The sequence below is a fragment of the Apteryx mantelli genome, chromosome 1, assembly GCF_036417845.1.
Source record: "Apteryx mantelli isolate bAptMan1 chromosome 1, bAptMan1.hap1, whole genome shotgun sequence".
Classification (NCBI taxonomy): Eukaryota; Metazoa; Chordata; class Aves; order Apterygiformes; family Apterygidae; genus Apteryx; species Apteryx mantelli.
In genome coordinates, this window is record NC_089978.1 from 80830922 (window position 1) to 80857816 (window position 26895).

General features: G+C 36.1%; 1 protein-coding gene across 4 annotated transcripts in view; it reads right to left on the reverse strand.

Moving 5' to 3' along the window:
• Positions 1-26895, reverse strand: part of PUDP (pseudouridine 5'-phosphatase) — a 79762-nt gene that overhangs the window by 18297 nt on the left and 34570 nt on the right. For 3 of the 4 annotated variants that reach the window (XM_067296282.1, XM_013951008.2, XM_067296301.1), the window contains exon 3: positions 15139-15368. In XM_067296282.1, coding sequence (XP_067152383.1) covers positions 15139-15368 — 230 coding nt within the window. Of the gene's footprint in view, positions 1-14147; positions 14196-15138; positions 15369-26895 lie in introns of those variants that run through there. The other variant, XM_067296288.1, reaches the window with a different exon arrangement.

The following is a 26895-nucleotide window of genomic DNA, read 5'->3' on the forward strand; positions in this document are numbered from 1 at the left end:
AGGATGGAAGACTTCAGGAGGACCTAATAGCAGGTGCCCAATACCTCTGAAGAGGTTACTGAGAAGATGGAGTCAGTCTCTTTATTAAGGTGTACAGTAGAAACATGTGAAGATGGTCATAAACTGAAACAAGAGAGGTTCTGATTAAATTTAAGGGAAAAAAAAAAAAATCACAACAAGGATGGTTAAGCACTGGAACTGGTTGCCCAGAGAAGTCATGTAGTCTCCATCCTTGGAGGTTTTTAAGACCTGACTAGACAAAGCCCTGAGCAACCTGATTTGAATCCAATATTGACCTGCTATTAGAGGGCTGGACTAGATAGTTTACGAGGTCCCTTCTCTTCTATGGAAGAGTAAAACATAATGTACTCAGTATCCTTAAGCATCCCTCTGCTTCACTTTCCAATCCCTCAAAGCATTAAAATAATTCCTTGAATAATATCAGTACACTGGATAATGGTCTTTCATATCTACTGTATGTTCAATCATTTAATACCTAAAAGAATGCCTGACTGTAGGCCAAAGGGAAATGTTTTCTTTCTTGTACACTCCATTTCCTGGAATCTCTGCAATACTAGGGAAAAATCAATAAATATTTGAAGAACTAAAAGATTTTTCTAGTATAGCTCTACCATAAAATATGATGATTCTATGGCAATATAATCAATATTAATTTTAGACATCTTTCGATCTCTTAGTCTATGCCTAGACTGTAAGCACATCCTATTTCCTGAATCAGAGGGTAGGGAAAGTAGTAACAGCAAGGAGATGTTCCCAGAAGCCAAACAGGGCAAAGACTTGTTTCAGAAGAACTGCATTAGAAAATATGGGAGAAGATATTGTAGATCAAACCCCATGACCTGCAAGGAAACTAGCCTGACAAACTTAAATGGCTCTGACAAATGTTTAGAATGAAGGTATTTATTAGTAGACTGAAATAGAAGTACTAAGATATCCACAAAGCTTGAACTAGCCATCTAGTTTCTCTTTAGGGATAGAAACATGCAATCCTAGAGAATGAGTCACTGCACACTGTGGCAGATCTTTCTTATGATCTATCTAATTCTTTTCAAGTTTATGTATCACATGCTGTTTGATTCCTAACAGGCAGGACCAGGAATCCAATTAGTTTCTTTCACAGGTCTTTATAAGACTGGGGACTTGCACACCATACACTAAATATAGAAATCAACAAGAAAAAAAGAAAGGTGAGACTCAATTCAAGCATCTTATTTTTTCTTTTCCATGCTGTTGGTGTTCCAATGCTCAGTCTGATCCTAAAGCAATACAGCACAGCATGTCACAAGTATTATGTCTTCGTACTGCAGAGTAACTGAAATCCTTTTATTAAAATACAGCATTCTGTGATGGATTTCTCCATCCTCACAGTGACATTGAGCCTAAAGCTCTTACTAGCAATCACTTTACACAAAGCCAGATCACATACTCAACTCAGACAGGGAAGCTAAGGACTCAATTCACAGATTTTTAAAAATGGTGTGAAAGCAGGTGAGACTGACTAGTTGCTTCAAAGAATGGTTCCATTTCCAAATTTCTGTGAGAAACCGTTGAATGCCTTTTCTAAATAGCCCACTTATCGAATATTTTAACTTATATTCATCCTTCATTAATATTGTATTAGTAAAACAAAACCAGTCCCAAACAAAAGGATAGATATTATACATAATATTAACCATATTAAGGAAATTTAAGGCTAGCACCACAGTCATAAAGAGTAGCTGTAAAGCAACATAAAAATTAGGCTTACAACAAAATATCAGTAAAACAGTCTTTCATTAGCTTATTCAAAGAAAACCATCATCTTTCAAGCACACTTACTCTTCACCTAACTGTAACACAAGATGAAAAATCAAGCGACAGGAGAGAGAAAAGGACAGTAACAGATTGTCCAAATGCCTTAGAATTACTATTTAATGCAAGACAGAATAGAGGATGAAACTCCAACATCAGTGCTCCTAAAGAAAACCTCTTTGCTTTGAGACAGACATGCCAAAGAATACATTTGCAGCTGACTCTTTCTTTTTACTCTCTTCATGAGATTTTAAATTTAGACATGTAACATCCTAAATGTTTGAAGAGTTTTTTGCTGTGATGTGAGCCCTGTCACATCATCTACCAATCCTCTTGAGATAGAGCGCTTAGCCTTAAAAAAGTCAATGCTTTTACTATTTTAGTATATAAGTCATTAACTTAATCTACTGTTTCCTGACTCTTCATCTACACTCCCTAAAAAATGGTTGGGAAAGCATTAAGAACAAATGGGCTACTGCGCACTATTAACTCTTCATAATTTATAATGAAGTTATATAGATTATTTTAATGCAGTCACAAATTCAAGTTTTTCATTTTCACCTTCAAAGCCCTATATTATCTTACCCACAATTACTGTATGGCTTGCTTTTATTTCCTTCTACTCCCTAGGCATCTTCTATCCTTTCACTTAATTGTATTCTTTATCTCCTTCTCCCACTTTCAGCTGTGTGTCTTATATCATGCTGACCTCTGGTGCCTCGCACAATCTCCATACTTGCACTCTTCACCCTTCTTTAGCAGTATCTTAAAAAAAAAAACAAACAAAAAACAACCACTTTCAGGAATCACTGGTACATTCTCTTCTTCCTCCCCTTCTTGTTGCTGAGCTATTAACTGAAATTTGTCTTGCTTAAACCACTTTTGCTCCTTGCTGGACCAGGGCAGCAGAGAATACAGCTGAAAGCTAATGCAGAGCTGGCTGATTCAGTTCTTAATTCTACCAAAAATGACCACTGTTAACTTTAACCCTGCGGAAAATTGAGGGACGATGCTTGCCTATCTTCTAAAATAAGAACTTGGAAACTTGTTCACTAAAAAAAGGCATGAAGTTCATTAAATGAACACCAATCAGAAGGAAAAAAAAGTGGCTAGCTTCCACAAGCTGTATCTGTACTTCTTATAATCTTATACGATTAAGCCTACCATACTGTTCCGCCAGTTGACCAGACCAGGCTCCATGATTCTCATTCAGCTTATGTGACCACATTCGTTATCTTTTTTTTTTCTTCACAGGTTAATGTGCACTTAAATATCAATATGATGTACACAATGCATAGCAACAGAATAAAGAATCATTGATCAGGCAGGGTGCACACAAAAATCGGGAAACTCAGAAGCATTCCTAGGTCTAGTAATGGTCATAGTATGGTAGAGTCATGGGATCCCTCCTGGCTTCACCTGATTCCAAGCTTCCTAATTCAAACACCTTCCCTTTCAGATACCTGCTCCACCTGCTCACACTCTCCATATAAATTATCAGATTACTGTTGTAGCAGTTATTAGTATAATTAGAAAAGGTAACTATTTTCTGAGAAAAACTTTAAAAAACCCAAGTGCAAACACTGTTTTTTTGCTGAAGATAACCCCCCCCATCTTTCACTGAAAACGTTATGCCTGAACAATTAAAAGCTGCAACTGAAAGCAGAGTCTTCAAAGGATATATCGTAGCTAATCTTAAAACTGCAAATGCATTCAACCTAAAATACATTATCATTCTTTGTAGAATAAAAGGTTTTGTTGGCATTCTCTTGGGATAACCACATTATTGCAAGTAGAGAGCAATAAGATAAATTACTTGCTATTATATTTTTTGCCCATGGCACTTTTTTGAATCAGTAATATTTTGAGGCTGTAATAGCTTTGAAGCTCAGGACAATAGGCTGCAACCTCTAATGCTCGCACTCTTTAGTCTGGAGCTGCAGGATGCAATAATGTGCTATGGAAACAGCAACTGAATGGATCACTGTGACCAGGTATCTGTTTAGGAGGAAGAGGACAATTTCCTAATGGAGGAAGGCATTTTCTGTAACGGAAGGCATTTTCGAAAATGGATGAAATCTCATCAGCTAGTCCTGGCTAGTCAGCAAGGCCCTGAGGCTTTGAAGCAACTTAAGTATGAAGTGAAGGAGCTACTAAAAATTAAAAAACATTTCTCATTAAAAGGCAACTGTTTTAGAAAGTAGTTGTAGAAGCATTTTAAAAGGATTCTAGTGTTACCCAGGGAATTACTGACTAGTAAGCCTTACATCTATACTTGGTAAGATCTGCTGATGACACAACGTTATGTAGGTTAGCTGGGTAAGAAATGCCTGTAAGAAATGTAAAGTGGCAAGGTAGTTTACTGTGCAGTGAAGTGGCAAATGAAATAAAATGGTCAATAAATGTAAGTAATACACATTAGCTGGAAAAAATGAATTACTTGTGCATCTTGTAACATTTGGTTTAAGTACAAGACATCACAGCTCAGTGAAAATCAGTACTTAATGTACAAAGACAATAACAAATACACAAAATGCTACAAGACAGGAAAATAAATAATATGGTTCATATTGTATACATAGAAATATGTAATACAGTCTCATCTGGAATAGTCTATGCCACAAACAGTATTTTATCTTAAAATTCTTTTGTTAGGAAGGGTCTGACAAAATGCAATCAGAATGATTATGGGGAAAAAAACCCAAAACCCAAACACAACTGCTTCATACAGTGAGAGTCTGAAAAGATTGGAAAATGTTTACCTATGGAGAAGGAAATAAAAAGGAATGCGATAAGAAGAACTTAGAATACTGCGTGGCAGATCACTTGCTTCTTGTCTTTCTACCTCAGAACATAAAAAAGCTGAAATGCAAGGAATTTAAAAGGTGAGAAATTCAGAACATATGCAAAATATATACAGAACTCATTATCCCAGGAAGTCATCAGTATCAAGAAAAAAAACAAATATTATGAAATGAATACTAAAAGTCTTTTTTTTTTTTGTCAAAAACTAGTCTTCTGGATAAGAGAATGAGGGAATTTAAGTGGATAAATTAACCCCTTCTATCTAATAGGGGATTCTTAAGCATCTGGTATTGTCAGAGCCATTCTCAGAGATGGTAGTGAGTAAGACAGGCATCAAATCTGAGCCTGAACAATTTTTATATTCTGCACTATTTTAAGTGACAGGAAAGAAAAGATATCTTTGATAGAATAGGAGGACAGCATTTCTACCATTACCTGGAAGTGTTTGCTACTCCAAATCAGAATCACTTCAGCCTTATTGAGGCTTAACTTGAACCATTTCCTTCTTGGCTTTGAATCACGCTATTATTCTAAGATAAAGAGATGCTGGAATGAAATGTTAAGCGTGCTTTTTTTTTTTTTTAGCAGATAAAGCTGTAATTTCTTCAACTTTTCTGTGTGCTACAAGGTCTTTCACCTTTATAATACCAGTCTATCACAATAATAATAATGATGATAAAAGAAAATTCCCAAACACATTGCTTTACGGGGTACGTTTTGTAATCATCTTATAAGTGCACTTATTGTGCGATACAGCAATCAACCTGAACAAAATGCCTTGCCCTGTTTAGACTATAAATAATTTGTAAGTGCTAATTGATGGTCCTATACGTAGCTCTTCTGCAACCGTGCCAAAAAATACAGACTTTTACAAATTCTTTACTGCATAACAGAATAAACAGGATCCTGCCTCAAATGCTGTCTCCATGAAGACTACCTACTAGTGCATCTCCACAAACAGGAAGACAGTGACTTAAAGAACAAAAAGAAATAAACAGAGGACCTCCCTGCCTGCCCCGCATCCCCAGCTGTAGTGCAACAGAACAACCTACTCAGCCTTTCAAAGGTTTCCCGGGGTCTCCCTATGATAATAAGTCACAAAGAAGCAACAACAACAAAATGCTGATAACAATGCGATTCCTTGTTTCAGTCTTCGCTCTTTGTTCTGAAACTGTGGAAAAGCATTGTTGCAACAAGCTCCGGGGTAATTACAAAAGTAACTTGAGATACAGAGAGGATCAGTGCACTAGATCTTTTTGAAAGAGGATTTATTCATGCTTGCTATAACCCAAAACACATTAAAAAAACATTTTTGTGAAAATTCTTGTTAATTAAAACCTAATTATTCAATGATTGCTCTGTTTGGCATCTCCAAAAAAGGCTCAAGGTCTTGAAAGAAAGAAAAGATAACTCAGTGAGCAATTTATCATAAAAGAAGGATTTTTCCCCCTCTTTTTTGCTACTTACCATGCATAATTAATATGTGATAATACCCATAATGAGTTCCCTAAAACAATTTGTAACACATCTCCAGTGACCTGCTAATCTGTATATAATGTTTTTAGAATCTGGAGGTGTACCAGTCTCTTTGTGCTTACACACTCACCTCACGCAGAAGCAAAGGCGGCTGCAGAACATAATTTATTATTCTGCATCACATTTCATCACGTCCCTTAGCAGCTACTTGAAACATTATCAAGACAAATGCAAGCAAGAAAAAAAAAAAATCCTTCCCCCTTAACCCCCCCTGCTCCCCCAGGATACCCCAAAGACTAAGAACCAATTATAATCCTTCTTTCTTCTTCCAGTCAGGTACACTAAGTGAAAGCAAGCCTTGACCAGGTTATTTTTTCTATAGAGTTTGAATGACTTTCTTCATCTCTGCAAGACAAATACACCCATAAATAAACATGCAGTGCAATAACAAGGGCAATGTCTGGACCACTTAAGAGGTAAATTACTTTCAAGCCATGCAACATCTCATTTTTCTTCCACAAATATATAATAAACGCTGCTGGCATGGTGTGTCTGTCTGTGAGCATGTATGCCTCAGGAGAGGGGGGAGGAAGGAAATAAACCCTTGTGAACTGAGAGCATGATAACTGAAAGAAACTTTATAACTGTCACTTTCCTTTAATTACCTTGTTCACATCAAATAAAGGCTTGTTACGTATTTAGGGAAAAGGAGTATGTTTATAGCCTATCTTCAGAAGTTCCCCACTGCTAGATGTGGTCAAGTATCTAGCATTCCTCCCCCTGTATCCACGTGCACTACGCTTAGAGAACTGCGCTTCCCAATCACAGACCTCACCGCCTAGCCCGGGAGACACAATGAAGGGTCAGTCTCAGACCGCTTAGAAGCTGAGGCTGGTACAGGGTTCAGTCACTAGCTTGTTCAGTGCTGTATCACACAAAAAGTCCATTCCACAAGGCTGCTGTGATCTTCACATCCCAAGCTGTAAGCTTCTAGTAGTATTTCAAGGTGGTGGCTCTAACACACCAAACACTACGTTGTTCAATACCTACTTACTTTAAATTGCCTTCCTTCATGACACCAAAATTTGTAGATAAGTAGAGCATTAAAGCTAAAGTTTTTCTGATTTTTAACACTGAAAAGTGGACATAGGGGGTTTTGTTTGTTTATTGGCTTTTTTTGATTAACAGGCATCAGGCTTTGAATTAATTCCCACCAGGGCAACATTAGCACAGTTCAAAAAACAAACAAAAAAAAACAAAAAAACACAAACCAGTGTGGGAGGATTAAAAAAAAAGAGAGAGTGAGTGAGATGATTCCATTGGCTCTGACTGACAACTTGAAAGACTACATGTTTCTGATAGATTACAGAAGAAGTAATAAGTTACACATGTGCCTAGAGCTTTTGAAAAACAGAATAAGGAGTAAGTTTCAATAGAGGACCTTCTATTAACATTTTAAAGGAAGACCAACTGAATCATGAGGAAAAAGTAATTACATATGCATTATTCCTACCTATCCAACTTTTTCAGCTAACACACAGTAACCACTCACTGATATTCCCTGATACCTTGTAGACTAAGCTCAGCCTACAGCCTTGACAGTTAAGCTACCTCCTGTCAGAGTACAGAAGAACCATGCCATAGAGTAGCTTAAATAAAAAAGTGAAAAAGCAGTTCTGTGGCTGTGCACTTCTAGTTCAGGCTTCTAAATGTCATACACATATACTTTTCACAGTTCTTGAGGGCATGCTCACAAGGTATAACAAATGGTCAGTAATTCATTCTTTTAAATTTCTCCAACGTCTATCTGAAATCAGTAGCTTCTCTTCAACAGGAATAAAAGATTTTAAACCTATGCTATGATGTCAGGTTGTCTCATAATAGAAGGAATTCAAGTGCTATGCCAGCAAAACTTACTAAATACCCAAATTACAATTTGCTCAAATGCCTTCTAGAAATAAGTCTTCAGCCACACTGCAGAGCAAGAAAAGTACAAGAAAAATAAGCTCTAGTCAAGAACCTTCCTGAGGAAACACCAGGCAGCTGATGTAGCGTGTGATAACTAGGACACTCCTCTGGGAGGTGTAAGAACTAGAAGTTTGACCTCAGGTTGGAGAGAGCTCCAAAAGCTGGTTTACCAATTTTTTTTGAGCAAGTATTCTACACAATGAACAAGATAAGCACAACGCTCTCCTCTGGTCTGCTTTAAAAAACAAAACAAAAATCCCAGATTGCTGCTGTGTTCTTTATGGAGCCTATTTTTCTTGATATTTCAGGAGTACTCTGGGACTATTTTTCAAATTATTCTTTACAAAAGATTATCTAGAAGAGATGTTTAGTTCCTGAGAAACAGACATAAACTGCTCAGATTGGACAACACTGGACACTCAAGAAAGCAAAAAACTAGTTTCTCAGAAAACTTTAAAGTCAGAGAAGAAGGCTTCTACTGAGTTTGGCATCTCATCTTGGTTAGAAGGCAGACAAGAGTAAATGTCCTGATCTCAGGTCAATACCCTCTATTTATCACTTTAATCACTAAAAGGTATGTCTGCGTGGAACAACTAAACTACACACAAATACTGTGACATACTTCATTCATCTCACACACCAACAGTAAAATCTGTCATACGTAAAATAAACTTGTCAAGGGAGTGGACTTGGCTCTCATTACAAACGTGAGCATGCCACATGAACAGTGGTGGTACAAGCTCTCATGCAGAGATCTGTAGCACTGAATCAGCTACTCAGAAGATCTGCCACCTCACAAGGAACGCCCTCACCACCACACAACACACTGCTGCCATGGGAGAGTGTTCTCTACTTCTCTACTGTTGGTCACTGTGAAGTACATAGGATGCAAGAACAGGAGGAATACTGATGTAGCACAGCCTTGCAGAAAAGTGACTCCAAACACACACTCTGTTCAAGCAGTGATTAAGCAATCACCAAATAAAGTGAACAAACAAAAAAATCCCCAAACATCAAAAACCCCACCACTGAACTATCCCAAACATAGCAACCAGAACCCAGCTGCCCCATACCTTCACTGAATGTACTAAGAACCTAGCTAGGCAGGAGTCGGCACTAACAACTCAGGTGACACAGTAAGTTCTTTATTGGCTATAACCCATTAACTGCCTAATTTGAATACATTAATGAACTGCAGTTACATCAGTACAGACAGGAAAGTCAAGTTTCTTCAAGAAAGAATACCCAAACCACTGTGATCCACCACAAAACGTACTGGCAGCTAGGAAGAGTTGTGCAATAATACTATTGTCTCTTCACTTAGTAAGCAGGTGGTAGCACATTCTGCATTTGCTTATGTACAGAACACAACGTATGTAAAGGAAAGCGATCTGTCCTTTACATACAAACTCTGCTTTGTGTGTGCGCCACTGATTGCAGCCTAACATTTTAAAAATGATTATGATTTTTATGATTATGGCTATACCACTGGAAAGGTGAATATCTAATGATATTCTAAAATGACTGGTAAAAAGGATGAGTTCAAGGAGATAAAATAGCAGAGCACAGGTGCATCAAAATTGTTTATACTATGAACATCTGTTTAGAAGAGTGTTTCAGTTAGGGAAAAATCAGTAATGCATGCCTATTTAAAGAACAGCCTACAGACAAGTTTGAAAATACTGCCATTGATACAGGTTTGAACTGTAAGTTGAAAAATGTCTATGTGTTTTTCCATCTAACGTTTTCAGCATTTCTCTAATAAAATGTCTAATTTGTGGACTGTAAACATTCAGGAAAGACTAGAAGTCAATTTATTTACAAAATAGAAAGGGACAGACTTATGATGACTAAAATGAATGATTTCGACAACAGGCATCCAACTCATAGCTCAGTGCACCACTTAGAAATGTGGTTCATGCCTTTGTAATTTCTGTACCTTTTTTAAAGTACTCCTAACAAATTCAACCTCCAAGTATACATAAGGAATAACAGAAACACCTCTAAAAATAATTGCTTATCTGAAAACCATAATAAGTACATATGACATATACTAAAAGTGGTGAAGTTGTGAGGGGGAGGAGAGGAGAGGAGAGAAACATAAAGAAAATTGCATGGGAGGGATTAGAAATAAAAAATCAGGTTTTGGCAACCAGTTTTACACAAGCTCACAATAATGATGTTCACATTAAGCGCCAAATCAGCCTCCTTCACCTTATCTTTTCCTTGTACAATATAAACTAATATTACCCCCTGGTCACAATGTCCTGATTTTCTATTACTCTTCTGCAACATCTTTTGTAGCAAAATGTCTCCAAAAGCTTATCTTTGAAGTTCTTTTTTTTTTAATGACACAAAAAGCCCACTGAGACTCATAAATCCTAGTGTCATTTATTCAGTCCGAAAATTTTTAATGAACTCTCGCTAATCTTGGTAACTATCGGATCCATTAATTAATTAGAAAAGGAAGAAACTGCAAAGAAAGAGTTTAAATTAAGGCAATAATTTAAAAGTGACTTGGAATTTTTTAAATAGTTATAATAGATTATATAGATTAGCTTATATAATGGTAGAGATTATACAGATCATAATAGTTATAACATATTGATTCTTCATAAGAGAATTAAAAACATTTGTATTACTGCAGCCTTATTTTCTTTTATACAATGGATATAAATGGCATTTGCTTGTTTTTAATGTCCATGACTAGTCAGGTCCTTCATTTTTACAGAAAAGCAAAAAAACCCAAAATACTGGAAAGAAAGGCCTTGACCCTCCGGATCCTGAGGTAGGCAAATAATTAACTCACCTGTATATACTGATATGAGTATATTGGAAGTATGTATTTAAATGTTTGCATATGAATGGCTGAAATCCTCTGGGATAAAACCATATTTGAAATGCACGTAGCAACATAATGTTTTTGTCACTATGAAACAAAATTGCTTCAAGATTCCATTGAAAAGTTACAGTTGATATACATACTTTATATACATGTACACACACAAACACACACAGAGAGCATTTTTTTAAAATGAACTCTTAAAACATGCTCATTAAAAACAAAGATTAATATTCTAAAATCATATTTATAAAGTCCAAAAGCATGCTTTAAAATCTTTTAAGCCCTTTAATTCAGAATCCAACAGAGAAACATTATGTGGTGAAAGCACTTTTGTTTCCTTGTTTTTCTACAGATCAGATTTGTGAAGCACATAGCTGAATTTATCAAATTTCACAGATGTGTCATCAATTAAATTCTGATTCTGCCTTTGCAGCACATTTTAAAGGATCCATTTCACAGCAGGGAAGAGAAATTCCCTTTGTATAAATTTGAAAAACAGCAAAATACTAAGTAACTAATTCTAGAAAAATATGAAACAACTTACTTTCTAAATTATGACCGTATAAAGGCAGGAAAATAACAAAACATGTGCAAAAATAATACTCTCTGTACTTTTTTTTCCCAATTACCTAAATAAAATACATAAAAAGAACACAATGTTTTGAACATTATGGCAGGAAATCTCTACAACAGTCAAGCACAAATTGTTTCTCCAGCTGGTTTTGACAAGAGTTGCATTTGTATATTTGAGAGCAGAATTTGGCACATATTTCTCCCCCAAATTTTTTAACACTATTTGAGTTTAAGACAAAATTGCTAGTATTTAAACTGCTGATCACATTTTGATTACTTGACTGATTTAATTAATTACTCACATGATGGTGCATGTATTTTTAGTGTTGGAAGTTCATACGAAACTTCATAGATCATAAGACACTAAGATTTATGGTGAATTTACAGGGTGTATCTTGTTTCAAATTCCTGCACTGTGATGAGTCTCACCTTTATGCTTACTAAATTCCTAGTTCACCAGATACTGTAAATCAAAAAGTCAACATTTAAGAAATTGCCCAATGGACAATTATTACGCCCTCCAATGATTAAAGTAGACATCATATCCATTTTTATATGATTTTAGAATGGCCTTCCTGTAGATGTATGCCTCTATAGCAAGAGTCAGAGGCTGATATGCCACTACTGCCAAGTTCTGGTTTTGGCCTTCTATGGCTACATAATATTTTGGTTTGGAGCAGTAGTGAAGTTTTGAAGCAAACCTCCCGGCAGTCCTCAATCACTACATGATGGTTTGTTTCACAGAGCAGTTCTGTTGTGCACTTGACTACTTTTGCAGGAAGCGAAACTGGAAGTCCTCCTAGGCGCACATCAATCAATCTCCAACCCTAAAGGGGACACAGAGGTCCAAAGAACCTCACATAGCTTTCAGCCACTTGGTGTTCAGTCCAGGGATCAGACTAAACTTAATGGAAAACATCCAAATCACGTCCTGCAGAGATACATGAGCCTGAATACCAAATACTTAGATCTAATAATCTGATCCTGTTGAGCCCAATTATCTACTTATGCAGACATTGCCTGTACATCCTGATATACTGCTGCAAACTTGCATGTTACTGATTTTCAGCATGAACTCCAAATCTGTAGCTCCGTTACTCTACCGCTTGGGATTAAACACTGCACATGCCATCACTAAACTGCAGTTTGGTCATGAATGTTTTAGATTGTTTTGCCTGTACTTTTTTGATTCTGCTGCTCTTGGAATTTTGTCTTGTGTTAAATCCCCATGCTCTGATATTTGTGACTTTTGTAGATGTGACCATCTACAAAAAAACAAAAAAAAACAAAACAAAAAAACCCCAAACCCCACAAAACCTAAACATCTAAAAAATATCTAAAAAAAACCAGCTGAATTATTTGCACTGAGGGGCATCTCAGTTGAAGGAACTCAACTTCCTGCAACGAAGAAGCATGGGTTCAAACATTCAGCCACAGCTTTAATTCTGTTCTTCTTCAAGGAAAGGTTAAAGAACAAACAAGAACTATACAAAACTACTGTGAACACTGAATTTTTGTTTGTCTAACACACCTTTAAAGTTTAAAATCATTGAGTGTAATGTAGTTACTACTGTGTTAAATATTTTCATTGTAAACAGAGTTATAGCTACTTACAGCTGAATAAATAAAAATATTTACAACACAGTGTCAGGGTTTGGTTTTTTTTCTTTCTTTTTTTTTAATTTTTGTCCTTTTAAATAATGATCACCTTGTGACTTTTCTGAAATAGAGCCAAAAAAACTATGATCTTTGGAAATGCTGTCCCTCTAGACATTGCTATTAGGCCCCTCACATCAAATAATAACATTTAATTTGTCACCAACACAACCGACGTTCCGTCTCCTTACTCCTTCAGATACGATACCAGGTATGACCCAGCTTCATATCAATTATCAATGCCTTCTACTCTCCTGTTTTCTGAATTATAAAACATCTTATAGACATGTACCTATCAAAATGAAAAGTATGCATTAAACACCTCTGTGATCCTGTTTCACCAAAACCACACCATACAACATTGCATGTCCTGGTTTTATATTCCCTGGACATATAGTTATGCAAGACAGAATAATTTTATATGATAGCAACATTAAACTTTGGTTTCTGGATGGAGCAAATAGTTTAACAAAATAGTTTAACAAAACTTGTTCCCTGTTTTCAACTCCCCTCTCACTCCCCCCAAAACATTCTTCTCCCAACATTTGTTCTAAATTGAGAATTAACATAATGAAAATTCATAATTAGTGGATTCTAAGCTGAGATTTACAGCTTTGCTACTCAGCTTCCTCAACATTTAGAACATATCATACAAAGCCTACTCGCACAAGAACCTAACACATCCACGCAACAGCCATCTGCATCAACACAATGATGCAAATTTAGGTTATCTTTTCTGAGCATCTACTGGTGACAAGGAAATGTGACAGCATGCTTTCATAATTTCTCAAGAGTTAAAATAAATCACAACATAGATTTTATATAATCCACTTACACACAAACATTTATGCATATTCTTTTTCTCTAGACAAACTTTACATGATAAATAAGCAAAATATGGTACAGTTTCTTTATTTCACTGCTCACCTTGAATATCCAAGTTTCCAAACAGAGCTGATGCATGCACAAAAAATGATAAGAGGACAACAGAAAAACAGTAGTTTGGCTAACACTGTTCATAGTATGCCAGTCTGCATCAAGCTTGTATCACTTTGGATTCCTAGCCAACAAAAATATCACATAGGCTCAGGATCAGAACTTGAAGAAGCATGAAAGATTGAAGGATCTTAGCTAACCATTCCAGATATATTTGTATACCTATTTTTTCCTCAACAATCCTATTGAGGAAATAATAATTGCAGTCTAATCCACTTAAAGGTGTTGCGTAAAAATTTGTATGTAATGTGTTTTTATGCAATAATGAAACTCCAAAACTTAAGAACTTCTGTTTTGCACAAGACATGCAAGAAGTGAAAAAAAATATTTTAAGGAGAAAGGGAACTTAATTTAAATAGAAGTGAACACATTACCTTAACTAACTATCAGTTTATCTTTCAGACATTCTCCCTACAGATTTCCAGTCAGGAATCAAGTTTTGCAAGTTACATATCAGAGAGAGAAAGAAAACACTTCTACTGTTTCAGATTTCTCAAACCGATAGGTTTTAAATCAGAAAACAGGAATTATTCTCTCAGAGATTTAGAATGCAAGAGGAAAGAGATGGTTTAGAAAAAAATATATGCCCTCTTTACAAAAAAGTTATCTTTAATGTTTAGACACTTAAGAGGTAGATCAGCCACAAATGAACAAAAAGTAAACTGATCTATGTTTAAATAATTTTCTCTAAACTTTGAGTAGGCAAGTAAAGCTTTCAGATTTATGCACAGAGTGGAAATTATTACACTCTCCTATTACTGCAGAGTGCCATGTGGTAAATAAGAGCAATCTGCATTATGTATAGTGAAGGAAAATGATACTTTCGAATGATCTCTTGCTTCAACAATATAAACATTTTTGAAAACAGGTTGATGATTTTTTAAATGTTGGTATCAATTCTTATAAATACAATATAATATAAATATTTATCATGTTAAAAAAAACAAAAACAAATGTAATCTGGACAGTTCATTGACAACTTTTCAGCTAATTTGTTCCCTCCTTACCTTTTCTGGAGGCGCAGGATGGTCAAATCTCTTTGCACAAACTAGAAATGCATCAGGCTGTGGCTTGCCATGCTTTACCTCAGGGTCATCTCCCAACACAATATGATGAAAAAGACCAAAGAAGTCTTTGTGTCTGGCTGTTTTCATCTGAAATGTCACTTCAGCTGAGCTAGTGGCGACAGCAATGGGTATCCTGTGTTTGTGTAAATGACGGATCAGCTTGTCAACCCCTGCAAGACAAAAATATTTTATATAATATATTTTATATATATATATATATACACACACATACATATGTATTAATATTTATGCCTATTTACAATACAAATTTAGCAGTATCTTAACAATGCCTTCTTATCGAACATAACGTATTTCGATCAGTATGGAAGAGAACTCTTGCAATATCTGAAATGTTCCCATTCCACATGCACACACACGAAAAATGTTCCTCAAGGTACATACTTATTCTAGAATCAAATAATGCTTATCTCAAAATATGTCAAAATGAGTTCAACATCATTGCCCCAACCACCCACCAGAAGCTCATTAAACAATGTCTCTAACATTATACATGTTTATCCTTTCAAACTCTCCATAAGTGGGAGAAATGCATATAGGGGAATTTTTTTTTTTTATAAACACATATATGAAGCTATGCTTCTGCTAGAGAAAAATCAAGATCAAAGAACGGCTCTTCTCACTGAGAGGTATGGGCTTTAGTTTCTGTAGCAGGTATCCAGCTGGCTTAAAGTAGTCCCTAAGAGAGCTCAGTTTCTCTCTTGTGCAATTACCACAGAAAGGAACATTGGAAAGAGAAGGGGAGCTGTCAGTCACAGTTGTTAATACCAGAGCTTTATCTACTGATGCTATGAACCCAAAGCAATGAACACCTCAAACCTAATGGTCAGAAACCTTCAACCTGATTCAATCTTCTATGGAAGGCTAATGCAGGGAATCGTGAAAACACAGCTGCCTGTGTAAGAAGGAAACACACTTCATTATCCTGTACAAGTTTGAGCTCCCTACGCAAAGGATTTGATCGTTTTTAACTGCAGCACTCTGAATGCAGGACACCTCTCCCAGACAAAACAACCACCAGGGTCTAACGGAGAATGAGACTGGATGTCTGTTCTTTACCAGTTCATAGGAGAACACCCCTCCATATCTGTAAAATCGTTTCAGCTCTGTTTTCTATCATGAATACAGACTGTGCTGGACACAGGATATTAATTTCAGGTAGATAACCTTCCAATTGACTTTTGTCTCGGTTTTCCAAACTTGCAGTCAGCGGGCAACAACCAACTAACACTTCATACATTTTGCTTCTTTTCATTGCTTCTCATTTAAAAGAAAACAAAGATGATTCTTTCCTTAATAGGCTGATTTCACAAAACAAAAAGGTTAACTTGTAATGATTGACAGAAACTCCTTTAGGGTATCAAAAACTTAGTACTGCATGAGCAAATGCAGTAAATTTTGGTATTAAGTTCAAAGGGGGCAGAATTCCCTCTCTTTTCTTCCCAGTGTAATACATTCCATAATTACATACATAATTAGACCGAGACAACTACACTGTTTTATAAATTTAAGTCATAAGGTTGAAAAAGATTCCAGAGTTAAGTTTTTTGTTCCGTCTCGTCTTTTTTCTTTACCCTGCATTCACATATTCATGGTGGCACGACTTCTGCCACAGCATTCCCATGTGATGATTTAAGGTATATGTAGATTCCACAATAAAGCAAAGGAGCAGGTAAGTTAGACTTGGCAGAGAGCTGTGCTGGTGTGATTACATTGTTTTGATTAGTAGTAACTGTTTTTAAAATAATGTTTTGAATTAACCACATGTACCTTATTTTCTAGGTTGCTACATTCAATTTTTCAAAATGCAGTAAGTAGATAAGAGCACGTATATCATACTAAACTGCAGTACTTGAAAAATCAAGTCTCAAATTAGACATACATAATGAGAAAGCACACAGCTTTAATCTCCTGAATCTCACTGCCCACTATACAACAGGTATAACTCTCAGTTACTCTAGAGATGTACTGAAACAATAAGTTATTCTGTTTTTGCAAAACATTCAAATACCACAGCAATCAGCATCTCAGAATAGCACATCAGAAAATTAAGATGTTATCCCAGAATACACACAAGGGGACAATTAAAATTATATCATGACCCTATTTTCATATTTCTTTACTTTGTGTGTGCAGTTTTCTAGAAACACAAACTAAAAGAAACAAAATCCATTGCATGACATCCTATGGCATCTCACAAGGCCACCAGTAGTTCCAGAATTTTTAAATCTGTCATGTAAAATGAAACCACTATAGCTAATATATCAAAGCTGATAATAGCAGCTAGTTGATTTCTTCTATTTCAACCAGTATTAGAGAATGAGAAGACACAAACTGCTGTCGAGTTTTGCAGATTTATGCTGGCAGCAAAGGACAGGGATTCTTAGAGACAGAAAGTCCCAGAAAGGAGTGTGTGACACACACAAATTCTATCCTCTGTTCCCCATAAGCGTGATGCTTTCTGAACCAAAAGCTTTAACCAAATTCTTATCCCAGTTTGCTGTCCTAGCTCTCGTCTCACTCTTTGTGGCCACGTAGCGCGACTCTCTCTTCCTGTGCTTTCCTCCACCAAGCTGCGTGCTCTCGTAGAGCCTCTCCTGCCCTACTGCTCCATTCCCAGTGCCTTAACTGTCATTTTGGTTGCTCACCATAGATTTCAGCATCTTGCGGAAATTCTCAGTGCCTCTACTCCTTCTCTGTGTTTTGAGGCATTTGGCTACTATTCCGAAAATTGTCTATGCTGAACACTTAAGCTACTTTTTAAAGCATGTTAGTTAACTCTGATAAAAGCTGTCTAACTGCAGTAGCATGGAGTTCCCTGAAGAACCTTGCCTTTCATAAAAATGAAAGTGAGTTTAGCTTTTAGTACCTGAAGCAGCACAAATGTGTGTCAAGACAGTATCACATCATGTAGTAGAGATACATACAAGTTTGTAGACACTTCATTCAAGTCACTATCTCAGTTTCTCTACGAGGTGTTCAATTCTTTGTTCTTATCTTCCAACTGCTTGAATCCTTATCCTACTTTCCATGCCTGGCTACTTTAAAGTAATCCCTGCATCCTGAATACCTATGTCTGGTCTCCTGTTCCTAAAAAAAAAATCCCTAGTCCAGCTAATTCTTTTCTTTGACATCCCAACTTCTCTGATATGTATTTCCCACATGACCCAGCCTTTTTGCTCCACTGACTCCAAGCAACAGTCTCAGGCAAATCAGACTCCTTGCTCCTGCCTAGTCACTCCTGCCTTCTGCCCCAGAGGAGGAAAAGGCAAAGTAGAAGGGAGACAAGTTACTTGCATCAGTTATAGGTTGTACCAGGAAAGAACATCCTAGAACACAAATTTAAAGTCCAAGTTATTATAAGCCACAATAAACAAAAGGGTCAGACAATGATAGTTTTATCAAGCAGATAATTATGGAATACATGACTGCACGATATAGATATTTTAGTAACACGTTTGTATATATGTACAGTACAAATATACTGCTCAATGTTTAGTCTGAAACATGCTTGCAGGGAAATGTCTGATTACTATAAAAGATGCATTCTGATGAGGTTTTTGTTTTTTTAATTTGTAATGTATGACTTCATATGAAGTTGGCAATAGCAAGGCTCTGTTAGTTAGCTAATCTTGTGGGAATGCCAAAAAACATTTCTAGCCATTTGATCTTCTCTTCTGTACAGGAGAAATATAATCAACCCCCTTATATTTTAGTTTACAATTGAAAAAAATATTAACTAAAACTTGGAAACGGTCAAGCAAGCAACCATATTTAATATAGCTTTAATATGTATAACACTGATAATTGCAAGGCCCACTGCTTTAGGCACTCCTAGAGCTGCAGAGAAGTGCTTTGTATGCTGCTGGCCAGTAGGGAATCAATCGCTTTCCTGTCAGTACAAAACTGCTTTCAATTTGATTCCAACTTCTCTCCTAGTCCTGCCTTTGGGGTATTTTTATTACATTTTTTTCCCCTTTTACTAAAATAACCCATTCTGAAAATTATTTTAACCCTCCACAAGCAGTGATGGACAAAAACAATTTAAAAGGACTCGAATAGGGAAGGTAAGAGTTACGACATTTTTAGCATGAAACGCCTCAGGAAGGCAGAAGAGACAAAAGAAAGAGCCCTCACAACAATAACAGAGAAAAATCTGACTCTGAAATTGTCAAACATGATCCCCACCTCCAAGGTTAACTCAAAGAGCGGGTACGACAGGAGAGAAAACATTAAAAAGAAGAAGAAGGAAAAAAAAGAAGCACAACGGGCAGAGGAAGAGAATAGTAACATCCTGGCAATATGAAGAAGTTCCTGCCAGGAAAGAAAGTGGGGCTGGGGAAAGAAGTACTTCATGTATGGGCGACAGCAGCCACTTGACAAATTGTCAGAAATGAAAAACTGGTCCGCGGAGTATATATCTTCTCTAGCAGTAACATATCTCATTGATATTTTCTTTGTTTCTTTCAAGAATTAATCTGAATGAAAAACTTCATAATGACCAGCTAGGAAACGCTTTAAAACATTGCTTAAAAAATGCTAGGCTCAAGATACAGATTTAATCACTTATGAAGGATGAGATCAAAAAGTGAGAAATTTTCCAAAGACAAGAATTCATAGAACATGTTTATTTCTAGCTTCAGTCCATAGCCAACTATGCCAAGTTAACCTGTCAGACATTGTTCCTTACTACAGTTAATAATATAAATGAGAGAGAAGAAGAAAACATGCCTTGTACATTTTTGCTATCACTTATGTCATCATCTCCAAATATTCCCACATTCACTGACACTGTTAAAATAACAGTTGTTTTACTGGGACTTCAGGTGCAAACATACAAAACTGAAGTTTTGGCTCTGGAAACTTGCTCTCATTCCACATGCTGAGTTCAGGGATTATTTCTTCTTTGTGCATCATCATTATTCCCCAACGGACAAGTTTCTACAATTACTTACAATGCAAGAAGTCTGACATATTTTGCTTATTGCATCTTAACACAGCATTCACAGCTGTCTCAGCTGTTTTGACAATCTCTATAAACAGCAATCTCATCTGCAATACATTTTTTTTTCCAAGTGGAGTCACATGCCCAACTTACAGGAACTGGAATTATTACTGCTAATAACGTGTGTAGATTAGTAAATAGGTGTATCACCTAACCCATTCATCTGGAAACATGATCAATCTGTCCATGTGCCCCTGCACAAATTTCTGCTCTATTTTTCAGAATCTAGTCAGTCAATTGGAAGCTGAAGTTCCATTATTTTTGAAGACAGCCTTTAAAATGTAAATGCATGCACTCTTGTCTTGCTAGATTTCCAGCTGGACAGCAAGACAAGGAGTGTAAACCTCCTCCTCCTTTAACGTCAATACATCTCTCATTTAAAAGCTATCTTATGCCCCCTTAAATGTTTATACTAATAAGCAAGCCCATTTTCTTCCCCCAAAATGCTAACCTGTTCTATCATTGAAATGCGATTCTAAATACAGGTCAACCTTTTATTCCAGATATAGATTTCTTGATTCTGAAAACATTTGAAGTAAGGCCATAGTAAACTAATGGAAATAAAGAGCTGTTAACATAAAGCAGTGGTCTAAATGTCTTTTTTAATAAAATGCATTCCTTCAAAGGAATTTAATGTAAATAATCTGCAGCATATCATGTGTGGGTAGAAATATATATATAAAAAAAAAGTCTAAAGATTACACAGGTAAGAAGTCTTTCCTTAACTCCTATGTCCTTGCTATAATATGGTTAGTTTTCCCCAAAACTGTGCTCTCTTCAAATAGCTTATTTTCTTCAGTCCCACTGCATCAGAGTTTCAGTTCATTTGTCACAGGCTATGTTTACTCTAAGTTTTTATTGGAGGTAGCCGGCTATGGAAAAGCACTGTTGTGGAAAGGTTATTTCTTCAGGGTTCTCTCTTATACTCCCCTGACACATGTCATGATTTCAGTGTGTGAATACTTGTGTGCGTTTGCGTTCTCTGGCTGTTTGGCTTCCCTAGGTATAAGGGAGCTAGAATGCAGCTGTTCCTAATACCTCCAGAGAGCAAAGATTTACATTTTTCAGAAAACCTCCTTTAATAAAAATATTTAATTTTTAAAATGATTATTTGCATATGTGAAAACACAGCAAGGCAGGATAGAAAAATAAATATACAATGGGTAAATCAGCTGTGCGGGGGAAAAAATGAAACTGCATATGAAACAATTGCATGACTTAAGATGCTCAAGACAGTAGCAGCGGAAAAATGTTTGCATTCAAGTTTTTTTTTTTTTGTTATTTCTTTGTAAAAGCTATAGAACAACAAAATCCATTTTTGTTTGCATCAATTACCACCACACTAGCTCTAGAAACTTTGCCAACATATCCAATTACTAATACAAGTAATTTACTAATTCCGCATACAGTCTTTTATTAGGAAGACAGTATCTTTGTTGGTATCTTTCTTGTACTTTTTTTGAGAAAAAGCCAATAGAAGGGGAAGTGGGGAACCAATTTAAAGGAGACCTGGAAGAAGCTTCCACTGAACTGCGCTTCACTGTTGTATCCGCCACAGCTACATAGACTTCAATCAAATGAAGACTTTGATTACATTGAAAACAGCCACCTGAAAACTCCATAGCCATGAAGATATGCAGCGAAAATTCCTGTGAACTCATTAACTTCTACCTTACTTGTAATTACCACGTAAGGGATTCAGGCCCACCCCTCACAGAGTGACATCCCTGGCAGGCTTGTTTGGACCAACCTCCATTCCTCCTACCAAAAGCTAGCCCACATGCAGCTTTTTTTTTTTTTTTTTTTGCCATCAAGCAGTCATCAATTAAAAACAAAAAAAGAAAAAAAATCAAAAGGAATAAGGTTCTCTTCTTCAGCATGAGGATACATTCCTCATGTGGTACACATACAATAGCAGTACATCATCATTTCTTCAGGTAATCATAAAAAAATAAAAAATCAGGAAAAGCAGGAGGAAATAACCAACATTGCTACACTTCATTTCCAAATGCACTCTTTCAAACAGTGAAAAAGGTAAACAAATTTCTTTCCTCCATCTCTTTCAATGTTAAGTTTTAAAACAGAGACAGAAGCTTAGTGTATTCTACATGTAATAGTTACACACTGCTGGCTAATGGAAAGAAAATTAAGTGGAAAAAATTAAACCGTAAGCTGAATTTAGTTAAGCAAGCTGAAAAAAAGGATTAACTTTACACATCAGCATCTTTAAAGCACAATTAATCACAAATGCCAATGAAATTAACAACTTTGAAAAGAAAAAAAAAGAAAAAAAACCTGACTAAACCAAGGGAAAACAGTTATTTCTCTCGAGACCACAGAGGCATTTGAAAGGAAGAGATCAGCACTTTTGCTCTGAAAATTTCAAAAAACCCCCCCACAAAATTAAAAAAAAAAAAAAGGGGAAGTATTTTTGCTCCGTTATTCTACCAGTGTTCTCCTCATTCTCTTTGGATCCAGCTGAAACCAAGGTGACTGTAATAAATTGAATCAACGGACAAACTAAAGGTAAGATGTGTACTGAACAACAGAAGACCCTTGTGCTACTTTGGCTTTTTCTTTTTCATTGACCAATACAAACTTATACAGCAAAAGTTCAGGAAACCAAAAGAGCGCTACACTAAAACAGCTGTCTAGGGATAGTCCCTTTCTAATTATTTATGTGGTGTTATGACACTGTTTTCCATAGGATTTTTTTTTTAAGTTATCACATTTTATAATCAAATGGTATTATTCATTATGAAGTCAAATTTAATAAAACACTCAAAACTCCCGAAAGCTTCTTCAATTTGATGGAAAATAATGGGAATTCTGATTTTCCTTTTTAACTTTATACTTCAGAATGGTGAACAATGTGTGTATTTTTGCTACATTTTATTTGCTATACTTTCCAATTTTCTTATCTTCCTTTTTCCTGTGTTTGTCCATCACTGAACAGAATACAGTATTCTTAACTTGCATCACTTCTGGAATTTCAGATTCAGATCTGTTTCTGGGGGAATGTCTCCAGACTAATACAGAGATAATATTAAAACTGTTCTGTTTTTTCTAATACAAGTCACCAGCCAAACTTTTGTCTTGTAAAGTCTGATTTGATTTGATTTTTCCTCTTTCTTTCAGTGAGGCTTCTATTAACGTGTCATAGTAGACTATAACAAGGTTTTTCAAGACAGAAAAGAAAATGATCTCCATTATAAATTGGGCAAACATATGAGATGAAGTGGTGGATTTTTATGCCACTTTGTCATGAAACCATAATTTCAGTTTTCTCTGTTCACCAATTAATTGAATAATTTCTGGTTTTCACATTTCTGCTTGCTGTCTATTCATCTGCATAGGCATACCTATATAGGCAAGGTGGACAATCACACACTAGCTTGGCCAGTGCCTTAGCCTGAAAATTCACTTTTAGATGGGCTTATTAGCATGAACAAAATCCTACAGTCTTATGATTTAAGGAATACAGCTGGCTTGCATACTGCCAGCACAGAGTGCAGTCACAGTATCACGTAAATGCCCTGGCCAAGAAAGACAATCACACAGTCTTTTCTAAAAGTCTGTTTCATACCTAAAAATATTAGCCTAATGCATGCAAGAAAAAAAGCTTTAGAAATGACTGGAATTCCCCAACGCCTTCTCTTAAGCAAAAGCATAAACTGTGGGACCACAAGAAGTTAGCATCATAATACAGTTACAAAGCTAGCCTTTATTCAAGTTTATTCAAGTTACTTCAAAATCACATTATAGGACCTCTTTTCTGGATTGGAAGGCCTCAATTTAACAAACAGAGGCATCTTGGGTGGCAAATCCTTTCATGAATATCGCAGCATACCATACCTCTCATTTATCTCTTTATTCCTTCCTTGAGTGCCACCTATGTGGCACCTATGTCACCTTACATCTAAATACTAATTAATAGCATTTTAAGCATTATGCAATCCCAGGAAGAGAAATGGGAAATCAGTGACCAGTAGAGAGGAGTGTGTGTATATACACATGTGAGCGTATATGTATATATGTATTTTTTTTATTTTTTATTTTTTTGTGTGGAGGGGGGGTATTTTTTTTTTTTTAACTTGTTATTTCAAAGTTAACACATTTTGCTAGAACAGAAGGACATTTAGTGGATGTCTCGCCCCCTTTCCTACCCTCAAACAAAACCTGAACAACTCACAGCAGTTTCAGTTTTGGGCCAAGCACCCCTTTATGGTTTCTAACTGATCCATCTAAGATATGCTATCTAATTTAAGAAAGGTTTTGGCAAGTTGAAACATGGAACCATCATAAATACTAATATCTTACATTCCTCCAAATGAGTTTGGTCACTATTCAAAAAAATAGTGTTAGACAGACTTCTAACAGTCAGAGAAATGGTATAACATAGGATTCCTTTAACTCAGAATAGTAAATACTGGGGGTGGGGGGAAAGAACCATAAATACAGTATATTCTTTATACTAATTACATGTAAGCATCAGGTCATCAGTGACATCAGGTTATATACTGGGGAGTTTTCATAGATTCTGACAGCTTATTTTCAGATTCAGATGAAAGTTAGTGTTACAAAAAGCTAGAGATTACATGTATGAAAAATGATAAAAGCTTCAGATTTACTTAAAATGAGTACTTTTTGTCTTCCTCTTATTTCCTTTCATAAGGCAAATACATGCCTTATACAGGCAAATACAGGAGGCAATACTCCTAAAAAACCCCAAAGGCCGATGGATATTTTAAAGCTGGTCTGAAGCAGAGCTTCTAGGCCCAAAAGCTTCTCCAACATTTTCAGTCAGTTCAGTTGGTTTAATGAAAAATTAGTTCTTCTTTCAAACCTTCTCTTTCATATGCTCCAGATTATGATACAGATGGTAAAATTACTGCTATTTACAACTGCCGGTTACCCTTTGACATAGGTTTGAGGACTACAAAAATATTTTAGCAAAAGTGAATTACTTATGACATTTCACTCATGAAATTGTCTTCTTTCTTTCACCCCAAAGCAACTATTGATTATCTGATTATTTATCCAGATAGCTTCCTTTTTACTTTCAAATTGCTTGATAAAGGACAACAGAAATTTTGGGGGATGGGACACTGAAACAGAAAAACATCTCACACAGTTCTTTTTAATGGAGGAAAAATTCTTTGTCTCATTGGCAATTAAATATTTTCCTGTGTATATATTGTTGTATCTACACATGCTTGGGTTTTCTTTTCTTTTTTTCTTCACCTTTTTTTAAACCCAAACTACTTACTTCCTTTCAAAAGTCTTCATTTTTCTTTTCTTTTTTGTGTCATGCTTGACCGGTTAATTTACTATCTCTTTTACCGTTTCCATTTTCCTTCACTGGCATATGTATCTGTTTTGTTTCTCTTTTCTCTGCTATACTTTTGGAGTCTGTCTACACAGTGTAGCCTGTGCTAATAAAGCTATGCTTGCAAAGTCTTGTAGCTGAGATGCAGCATATGCTGTGGAAGAAACAGCACAGCTACAGACTTTTCTAGAGAACACTGTCTCAGTCAGACTTCTGCCTTGTGAACTCAAATTTTTATTGAAGGAATAATGTTGGCCACTATGTGGCTTCTTCATGGGGCTTGCCAGCAAGTTATGAACCCAAATACTCCTCACACTCCTTTCGCAGACTTTAAGCATTCACTCCAAGAACTTCATATGCATCTATCACACTGTTGCTCCTCATTCACCACTTCTCTTTATCCATACAGTTAGCTTTCTATGCACGCTAACAGCATGAGAGCAGAGGACACCCGACCCCTGGGGCACCAAAATCGTGGCTCTTCAGAGACCCATATTCATGTCCACTTCATTTTACTATAACAACATGTTACTCAAAACAAGCAGTCTGTGAGCCTTCTGTATGTATTTGAAAGAAAAGGTTTTCTGCTTAGAAAAAGACTAGAGGAAACCAAAATACTCTGTGCATTGTTTAAACTATGTACATGTATTATGCATATCTTGTATGATTTACGTCCAGCTGTGAGCAAATGGAAATCGTAGGGATAAATATAACCTCTGTATGAAGAGATTGCTCCTCTCTTTCAAAATCCTTTATAGTCCCCACATTGAATCTGATGTCAGACCAAACTTAAAGCTCTTCAAGATTTCATCACTCTTCTTAATCAAAGAAAAGCTAACATTAGCATTCGGAGCTTTGTCAATTTGATTGGATTTCTAGCTGATTCAGTTACAATCCTTTATGACCATAAAAGCAATTCTACAGTAAAAACCTTGTCAGTCTTTGAACACAAGAAAATATCCAACAAAGAAAAACAAAATCTCACAACCCAAGGAGAAACTGTTTGTTCATCTAAGTCACAAACTGATTTAAAAAATATTTTTGATGTAGCCTGGCATGCTATAACAGTTGCAAGCCCAGCAGCACAGAGCTATTCATTATCTGCACACACTCTCAATCCTCAAGCGAAGTCAGCATTGCTGCTGTGATGGTGATAGAGTGACAGAGGTGGGGCCATCTACCACTTGCTGTAATTGCTATGAGTCTTATGAGACCTTGGAAACATAACTCTTGTATCCACCTGTTTCTTTTTTGTTCTGAGATATTGCTTAAAGACATTATCTGCAATGGTATGTTATCCTTTCACCAAGCTACAAAAGTTGAGGTGGAAACAAATATCATACTC